This window comes from Eurypyga helias, unplaced genomic scaffold (genome assembly GCF_000690775.1).
Source record: "Eurypyga helias isolate BGI_N326 unplaced genomic scaffold, ASM69077v1 scaffold8200, whole genome shotgun sequence".
NCBI classification, from domain to species: domain Eukaryota; kingdom Metazoa; phylum Chordata; class Aves; order Eurypygiformes; family Eurypygidae; genus Eurypyga; species Eurypyga helias.
The window spans coordinates 1-9,358 of NW_010227559.1; the positions used below are offsets into that span (position 1 = coordinate 1).

The window sequence follows — 9,358 nt, forward strand, 5'->3', positions numbered from 1 at the left end:
GGCTCGGGGTGGCCGTCCTGGGGGACGCGGGATCTGTCCCATGAACCCGCAGGGTGTGAAATGGGGAGGGAGAGCTGCCCGTGGGGCACCCCCATGCCGGCTGTGGGGCAGAGTTTGGGGAGATCTATTCCTAGACGGTGTGGCAAGAGCGTGGTGGGGCAGTGCTGGGTCACAGTGCCTCAGATCCCACCAAACGAGAGCGAGTGGCCAAGGGACCCATCCCCTGCTCCCAGATGGTGCCCGCGGGACAGTTGGGAGGGTCCTGAGGAACTCCGAGGCATGGGGGCTTGTGCGTCCTGACACAAGATCAATCTTCCTCCAGCTGGACCCTTTCTATGCCTCCATCATCCTGTTTGTGGGGCGCGCCTGGGATGCCATCACAGACCCCATGGTGGGCTTCTTCATCAGCAAAACACCGTGGACCCGCTTGGGCCGATTGATACCCTGGTAAGAGCCGTCCGTAGCACCCTGCGTCCCGGCCTGATGTGTCAGTCTTTCCAGTCAGCTTCGGGCGTCCCTTGGTGTGAGGTTTGCAGGGCAGGAGGTGCTGATGCCCTGCCTGATCCAGATGAGGTACTGAGCACCCCAAAAAGCCCACCATGCTGTAAACAGCTGTGCATGTTACTCTGACTGGTCCCAAGCCATCCTGGTATGAGCTGGGCCGGGCTGTCCCCCATGTCCCCTGCGCCAGCCTCCCCGAGAGCTGCCCGGATGCCGTGCTCCGATGCTGGACTTCATTCCCTCTGTGGTGGCTGGCCCTGGCCACTCTGCCAGCGGAGCAGGTGGCATTGCACCCACAGGGAGGAGGGATGGGGATGTGTGCGGTTGATGGGCAGCGGTGGGGTGCCGGCTGACAGTCACGAGGATGCTCTCCTGGTAGGAAAAGAGCTGCCATGGATTCACATGCAACGTGGGTGCTCCCTTTGCCCTTAGGAGCAGGGTGCTGAGCGAAGAGGTGCAGAAAGGAGTCAGAGCAGATGGAAAGGGGTTTGCAAAGCCCCAAAGGGCTGGTGCCTGCAGTGCAGACGTGTGTAAAGACCCGGCCCTGTGTGGCACATGGAGCGTTGCAGGGTGCTAATGCCTGAGTACGGACATGGTGGCATGTCCTGCACTAAAATAACCCACGTCCTGGGCGCCTACGGGGTTGCTGATATACAATGCAGGCAAGGGGGTGGACATGGGGGGCCTGGAATTAGAGGGACGTAGTCCTTTCCCCCACAGATTATACCCTCTGCTTCCGGGCTTTCTTGGAATAGCTCTGGGCAGCGGCCGTCGGCTGTTGTTAAAGCCAGGCTCCACGCATGGCCTGAAATAGCTTCTGTGCAGCTGCACGTGTGCTGGGGTCTGGGGTCTGGAGATTAGAGCCGGGCATGCGGGCAGGGCCATGCGGGATAGCAGCACGCCTGGGTGGCCGCCGCGGCTCCGTGCTCTGTAATCTCTCGTCCTCGAGCCAGGGGGTGGGGATGGAGCGGCTGCATTCCTCCGAACGGCTCCTACTTCGTTAAAATTAGCCAGAGCTTTTCGACTTGCGCTGGGCCCCTCAGCAGTGCCGGGGCAGCCGGCCGCGAGGAGTTTGCTGCTGTTGTACATGGCTCAAGGGCAGGTTGCCGGCTCCAGTTTGGATGGAGTTGAGCGGAGTTTAGATCTCCTGAACTCGGGGTTTGTTGGCTGCTGTGGGGCTGCTCTCTGCCTCAGTTTCCCTGCGTGTAAAGCCAGGAGCCGCAGGTGCTGCAGGATACGGCTGCTGCCTGACCCCAACCCTCAGTACCCGTGAGGTGACCCTGTGTAACCCCCTGTGTGTGAGGGTTTATTGTCTAAAGCTTCTGCCGGGCTCTGAAGGGTCTGATCTGTGAGGCTGAGCCCCAGCCGGCTGCCAGCAGCTCCAGCTCAAAGCTCAGGGCTCCTCCGACCCCTCGGAAGGGAGAGGAGACCAGACCTTCCCCGGGGGCTATCACCTGTCTCCCTTTTAGTTCTTTCTTTTTGAAACACTTTTTGGCACGTTTTGTCCTGGCAGCTCATCCACTGGCTGCCTCCACCTCTCCCCCGGGATCCCTCTCTGTCCCCAGCCTGGAGCAAGTCCCCATTTCCCTGCCCACCCCAGATTCCCCAGTGACCAAACTTTTTCTTGATGCACTGGTGACTGAAAAACCCTGCCTTTGAACTTCCTTCTCTGGAGCAGCAGCCGTTTGCAAACAGTTAACCGCCAGGCAGGGAAGGGGAACACAAGCCATGGCACAAAGGAACACACCATCCGCCGTGGCCAATGAGCGGGCGAGCGCGTCACGGCAGCCTCCTCCAAGCTTCTTAATCACCTCGGCCTCGGTCAGGGGTTACTCAAAGTCAATTCCCTTATGCTGCCAGTCAACCCTAGCCAGGGCTCAGCACCCCAGTCCCGGTGCTGGATTGGGCCCATGGGGGATTGGCACATCCCTCTTGCCCACGTTGGCGCCCACGGCAATCGTGACGTGGTTCCCGCCGCGCGGCTGCGGTGACTCATTCAAAATTTCCCTTGGCTCCACGTATGCGTGAGGCGATAAGCGCGCGGGAGAGGAGTGGCTGGAGCTGGCTCGCCCCTTTCCTCCCCCCGCCGGGGTGACGTGTGTGCGGAAAAATGTGCATGTGTTCAGTCCTGTGCAATGCCGCTGCCCGCTCTCCATCCATGGAGATTCAGCTTCTTGCTTTCCGCTTCCCCCCCAACTTTAAATTTAAACTCTTGTGTCCTGTGCGTCAGCACAGACGGAAAGATCTCGCCGTACCCTGGCAGTGGAGGGGCGTAGGGCCAGCCCTGACCGTGCATGACTCTGTCCCGTGTCTGGTTCTCCTGGTGGCTTCATGCCAGGGCACAGCCCCTGTCCAGTAGTCTGTGGAGCGCAGGGTGCCAGCAAGTCCCCAAGCAAAAGCAGTCTGTCTCCTAAAGAGGCGCGGGTGTAAGCTCGGCACTCAGTTTGCATCCCTCCTGTGCCTTCCCAAGTGATGGGGTGACCTGGGTGCTTGTGGTGGCCTTTGCAGGGTCGAGCTGTTCCCTCTCTGGGTTGGAGCAGCACGGGGTGGCGAGATGTGCTGGATGAAGCAGAGATGCTCTGGGTGGCTTCCCACTGCGGTCACTCCTGCTGGGATGGCTGCCAAGGCCCAGCGCTTGAGCAATCCCCTCTATCCCCTGTTACGCTTTGCATCCCATCTCCCTGTGCCTGCAGCTCCGGGCAGCTGGGCAGGGGTGGAAGAAGGAGCCAGCCTGCTGCTGGCTGGTGGTTTGCTTCATCCCTGCCAGCAGAACAGAGGTGACCCCGGGACCGGGGCTTGGGGGGCCTGGCAGCAGAGCCAAGCTGGTGAGAGGGATTTGGCTGCCTGGCTGATGCCCAGCCCTTGCCAGGACGAGGGAGTGATTGCACCCTGCACTGCTGCCTGGGGGAGAGGTCAGGGCTGGGGGTGGAAACCGAAGGCAGGAGCAGATAGATGCCTTCCATCGAAGCAGCGACGTCTGGTTTTGTGAATAAATTTCTTCCCTGGAAGACTGAGTCAGCCCTTCCTCTTCCCACTGTGTGATGTGAGCTGCTGTCTTCAGCTTGGTCTGAATCACCCCTGCGGCAACCACCTCCCATCCAAGTGTTGGAGCAGGGTGGGCCACGCCAGGGTGGCCCCAGAATCAGATGCCTGAACCCCCCTGGGCGTGTGGCAGTAGGGAGAGCCAGGCTGGTGGGGTTACCCAGGCACTGCGTGCCCATGAGGCTAATGTTGTGTCCTCCCAAAGGATCATCTTCTCCACCCCATTTGCTGTCATCTCCTACTTTCTGATCTGGTTTGTGCCAGACATCTCCAGAGGCCAAGTGATGTGGTACCTCATCTTCTACTGCATCTTCCAGACTCTCGTGACGGTGAGTTGGGCTCTGCATGCACCAGGGACGATGGGTGAGGGATGGAGAGTAGGAATCCCTGCCTTCGCCTCGCCTCGCTATGCCGAGGAGCAGGTTCCCATCCCTGAGCTAATTCTCCTCGTGCTGTTGCAGTGCTTCCACGTGCCCTACTCGGCGCTGACCATGTTCATCAGCAGGGAGCAGAGCGAGCGGGACTCGGCCACTGCCTACCGTAAGTGTATTTCCTTCCCTTCCTCGCCATGGCTCGGGGGCAGCCAGCGCTCAGCTCCTTTGCTGCAGCTCTCGCTGGGGCATGATCCTCCTCCAGATGCTCTGCTGGAAGGATCATTGGATCACACTCAGCCTCAAGGATGGTGTGTGATGAGCATCGTTCAAGGCTTGAACTGTAGCTGGTCCAGCTCTTCCCACTTCTCTGCCCTGCCTCCTGCAGCAGACATCCCTATCTAGTCTGGTGATGGGGATGTGATCCCTCTTACAGCCGAGTGCCTGGAGCGGGTGGTGGGGGATCTCAGCTCCTAAGTCTTTCCTCCTGCTCTGTTATATAGCAGTGGGAGCAGCATGACCAAATCTTTGCCTCTCCCCTGCCTCAGTTTCCCCAGCAGACACTCCTTCCCTGTGGCTTTATCACATGGTGATTTGGAGGGAGCTGCAGGGGAGCTGGGCTAGCTCAGTTCTGCTGGAGAAAGGCAATGAGTTGCAGCTGGGGAGGCTCTGCTGTGGAAAAGGGTTTTGCACCCATGCCCTGGGTGCCCGAGGGCTGTGCTCAGTCCCGCTGGCCTCTCCCTCCAGGTATGACGGTGGAAGTGCTGGGCACAGTGCTGGGCACCGCCATCCAGGGCCAGATTGTGGGCCAGGTGATTACTCCCTGCATCGAGAGCCCCTTCTTCATCGGCAAGACCAACTCCTCGGTGGCCATGGAGGAGCTGAACATGACCCGCGACACGGGCTCGCTCACGGACACTGTAAGCTGAGGGGACCTGCTGGCAGCCCCTGCCATACTCTCCTTGCCTTTTTGACCAGGCTGTCTCCTGGGATGAGCCCCCTCCCTCACCACCCCCTCCTCTCTTGCACAGAGAAATGCCTACATGATCGCTGCAGGGGTCATCGTGGGACTCTACATCCTCTGTGCCGTGATCCTGTCTGTGGGAGTGCAGGAGAAGAGAGGTGAGGCTCAAGACATGTTGGAATACTCTGGACTTGTGGAAACGCTGTGGCCCCTGCCAGGGGTTCCTCAGGAGCCTGGCTGAGCTCTTGACCCTTTTTCATGGAGGAGAAGGGCAGGGCTGTGGGCAGGAGGCCAGAGCATCTCCAGGGTACGTTACAGCACAGCCCTGAGGACTTAGCTCTCTGCACTGTCAGAGATAAAATGTTATCTTGCAGCTTTGTCTGGCCAAGGTTGCTAGTGCCAACTAGGGCATCCTGGTGTGAGGTGATATTCAAAGTCCAGTAGCTTCTGTCCTTCCCTCTGCTTTGTGGACGGCTCTTATCCCAGGCAAATCAGCCAGGTCATCCTCTCCCCTCCATGGGGCTGAGGGACCCCTGGGTGAGGGCAGGGGGGGTCCCTGCAAGCATTGCCCCGTCTCCCTTGGGGCGTGATGCTGTAGATGGTCAGGCGCTTGTGTGCGGTGCTCAGCAGCAGGCATACGCACCGCACCCCTTGCACCCAAGGGCGCTGTTTCAGCGGGTCTAACCATGGGCTGATTTGCTCCTCTCCACTCTCCAGAGTCCTCTGAGCTCCAGTCGGACGAGCCTGTCTCCTTCTTCCAGGGGCTGAAGCTGGTGATGAACCACGGTGCCTACATCAAGCTCATCGCCGGCTTCCTCTTCACCTCGCTGGCCTTCATGGTAAGCACAGCCCATCTTGCAAGGTGGGGGAGAGCAAACGGCAGCAGCGCAGCTTGGAGATGGCTGGGGGGAGGGGGGAGCAGTGAAGGGCCCAAATAAGATCCCAGCAGACTGGGATCATGTGAGGTGGAAGCTCAATGAGCCGGAGCTGCCGCCGGCAGAGGAAGGATGTGGCCTCATGCCCTCGGATGGGATGGTGAATGGCCGCTTTCATCCCCTGCTTGCACTTTGGGCGCAGCCATGTGAGGAGGAGTGCATCCCTCCAGGGTGTCTGGGGTGCCTGTCCTCCCCCTAACCACTGCCTGCCTCCTCCACAGCTGCTGGAGGGTAACTTTGCCCTCTTCTGCACCTACACCCTGGGCTTCCGCAACGAGTTCCAGAACATCCTCCTGGCCATCATGGTGCGTATGGCCCCCTCCTGGAGCCCCTCAGGGCTGGGACAAGGTGGGATGTGTGCTGTGGGATCTCTTGGGCCCAATCCGGGAGCTGGCATGGGATGGGCGCTCCGTGAGCTGAAGGGAGGGAGGCTATGGGGCTGTGATGGTCCACCACGCGACAGTGATCAAAGGTCTTCTGGAAGAAGGGGAGGGAGAAGGAGCTGCCAAATGTCCTGTAAAGGCCAGGCGTGTTGGCAGGAACAGCAAGGCCTTTGTTCCCATGTGAAAGCAGCTAGAGACAGGGGAGACCAGGAGCTGTGGGGACCTTTTGTCCAAATCCTGCCACTTATCTCCCTCCCCACCCCCCACCTTGAGAAAAGGATCTCAGTGTTTACTGGCAGGAAGATGGAGCAAAAGAGCTCCTTGAGAGCCCTTTCCAGCTTGCCTCATCCCTGGGAGCCCTTTCCACCCTCCTGGCTCAACAGGGCAGAGAGGTCCAAGGTGCCAAGGTCCCCACAGAGCCTGGCTCTTGGCCATGCTGTGTGCAGGCAGCAGTGACCGGTCCCTTCCCAGCACTGAGGATCGAGTCCCTCTCTTTGGGCAGGTGTGCTGGCACCTGCTGGGTGCCTTGAGGGTGGTGGTGCTGGGTGCCAGGGTGCTCTGCAGCTGGGGAGGAGGTGGCCCCATGCACCTGCTCCAATTGTGAGCTCTCCTTCCTGGGAGCAGAGGCAGGTGAGGGATGGGGTGAGGGCAGGAATACACAGGGTGGCTGCATGCCAGCCCTGGGAGCGTGTGGAAATAGGAGGTGCTGGATATGTGATGGGGGAGGCTGTGCCCCGGAGCTGCTCCTTGCTGGGAAGAGCTTTTGCCTCAGAGAAGAGCCTTGCTGGCAAGTGACACCACTCTTCTCTTCCCATAGCTCTCGGCCACCCTGACCATTCCCCTCTGGCAGTGGTTCCTTACCCGCTTTGGGAAGAAGACCGCTGTCTACGTGGGCATCTCGGTGAGTGGGCTCCCTGGAGCGCAGAGGTGCATGTGAGATGGTGTTTCCTACATGGGTTGAGCAGAGCTGTGTCCCCCGAGGGGGCCTGGAGCTGGGCAGGAGCTGCTGCTGGTGCCTATCCCTCATCCTGCTATTTGTGCTGCCACGGATGTGGCCAAGGCCAGCAGAAATGGCCACTGCGGGGCTCCAGGAGGAAGGCTGCACTGCTGCTTCCCTGCTGTCCCTGCGGCTGAGGGGGCTGGCATGCACGGGAGGGAACGGAGAGGCCAAGGAGTCTGCGTCAAGCACTGCTGACACAACCTGGTTTCTGTCCCCTATCCAGTCTGCCATCCCCTTCCTCATCATGGTGGCTGTCCTGGACAGTAACCTCATCGTCACCTACGTTGTGGCTATTGCAGCTGGGGTCAGCGTCGCAGCCGCCTTCCTCCTGCCTTGGTGAGTGCAAGGTCCTGGTGCTCTCAGCAGTGCACCGTGAGAGCTGGGCAAGGTGCTTCCAGGAGTGGCGGGACATCCTTGGGAGGCCTTTTGGCCATGTTTTCAGCCCCAGATGGGGCTCTTGGAGGGAAATCCTCCCAGCGGGGAGAGGAGAGGCTTTGTTGGCTCTGTCCTAGTGCTCACCATCCTGCTCTCCACACAGGTCCATGCTGCCAGATGTCATAGATGACTTCAAGCTGCAGCACCCTGACTCCCACGGCCATGAAGCCATCTTCTTCTCCTTCTACGTCTTCTTCACCAAGTTCACTTCTGGGGTCTCCCTGGGCATCTCCACACTCAGCTTAGAGTGAGTGTTTGTGTGGGAGCTGAGGGAGGAGGGAGGGAGGCCAGTCTGGTGCCTCTGTGTCCAGGAATCTCTGCTTCCCAATGGCTGGCAGGGAGGCTGGGGGGGTCTAAGCCCAGCTGTGGCTTCACACACTGGAGGGGGACAGTTGTGTCTCCTACAAACTCCACTCCCTTTGTCTGAGGTCCCTTTCTGCCTGCAGCTTTGCAGGGTACCAGACCCGGGGTTGCTCCCAGCCCAATGAGGTGAACTTCACCCTGAAGATGCTGGTGTCAGCGGTGCCCGTGGGGCTGATCCTGCTGGGCCTGCTCCTCTTCAAGCTGTATCCCATCGATGAGGAGAAGCGGAGGAAAAACAAGAAAGCCCTGCAGGACTTAAGGTGAGTGTCAGCTCGTGCTATGGAGGTAGCAAGCACTGCACACCAGCAGGGTGTGTGGCGGCAGGATCAGGCCCAGACGGGTTGGGACACACTGTGACTTGTCCAGGAATCCTCCAGGACCCGTGGGTGGTGGGGTGAGGGAAGGCCTGGCTTGTTTTCCCAATCCTGACTTCCAAAGAAGTGGCGTGAAGTGTTTGAGATCAACAGGGAACCCGCCCCAGCTGCTAAAGAAAACTCGTTCGGGGACTGTGTGAGGCGGTGACGTCCCTCTCGAGCCTTTCAGAGGCTCTTGTGCTCCACGGAAGCAGTCTGCTTGGAAGCAGGTCTTGCTCCATGGCTCATTCCGTGTCTTCTCCCCATCCCTTTGCCCCCAGGGAGGAGAGCAACAGCAGCTCGGAGTCAGACAACACAGAACTGGCTAGCATCGTGTGACCATGGCGTGTCTGGGTCCGTCCACTCACACCGGGGCTCTCCAAAGGGTTTGGACGTGCCGGAGCTGGACCAGCCTTGTGCCACCATAGGTGTGTGCCGTCGAGGAGCGCCTGGGAGAAGCATCCACTGACTCAAGTGCGAGATCTGTTCCGGTCTTGTGCCTTCCATGGGATCCACGGAGCGCTGGTAGTGTACATTACACGAATTGACCCTGTGGTACTGGTGTCTCACGAGAAACAAGCACTATTCCCTGATGGGTCCTGGAGAGCGGAAAAGTCCGGAGTGGGATCCTCTTGCTCGTAACACTCACCCGCTGCCTGTCTGCGCCCGGCCCGCGCGGGGCCGATCGCCTGTGGGACCGGGGGTGATGGTTAGTGTACATTACACTGTCAAGGTGACCGCCCCAAGGATGTGAGCTCACCTCTGCTGTCTGTGGGTACGACACTAACTGGGAAAGCCATTCTTTTTTATGGAGCCTAATTAACTTAATGTAAACAAAAAACTATTTTCTATTTGTATATGTCTGTACAGAAATGGAACTCGAGGACCTATTAATATTAATTTACATAAAAGTGGGGGGAAGTCAGCAGTGTGGGAATTTTTTTTTTTCTTGTTTTGGCTGCTTTTATTTGTGGATATCCGCAAGACCAGCATCCCTTTACATGCCGTGGG

At 59.2% G+C, this 9,358-nt stretch overlaps 1 protein-coding gene across 1 annotated transcript; it reads left to right on the forward strand.

The window, feature by feature from the left end:
• Positions 1–322: 322 nt before the first annotated feature.
• Positions 323–8,686, forward strand: MFSD2A (major facilitator superfamily domain containing 2A; the record flags this gene model as incomplete). Its single annotated transcript, XM_010156594.1, has 12 exons — positions 323–447; positions 3,749–3,872; positions 4,005–4,083; positions 4,662–4,834; positions 4,946–5,036; positions 5,596–5,717; positions 6,035–6,118; positions 7,014–7,097; positions 7,420–7,532; positions 7,735–7,878; positions 8,078–8,254; positions 8,629–8,686. Coding segments are annotated over 12 exons (1,374 nt in total), but the record flags the coding sequence as incomplete, so codon positions are not given.
• Between the last annotated feature and the right edge of the window lie 672 nt (positions 8,687–9,358).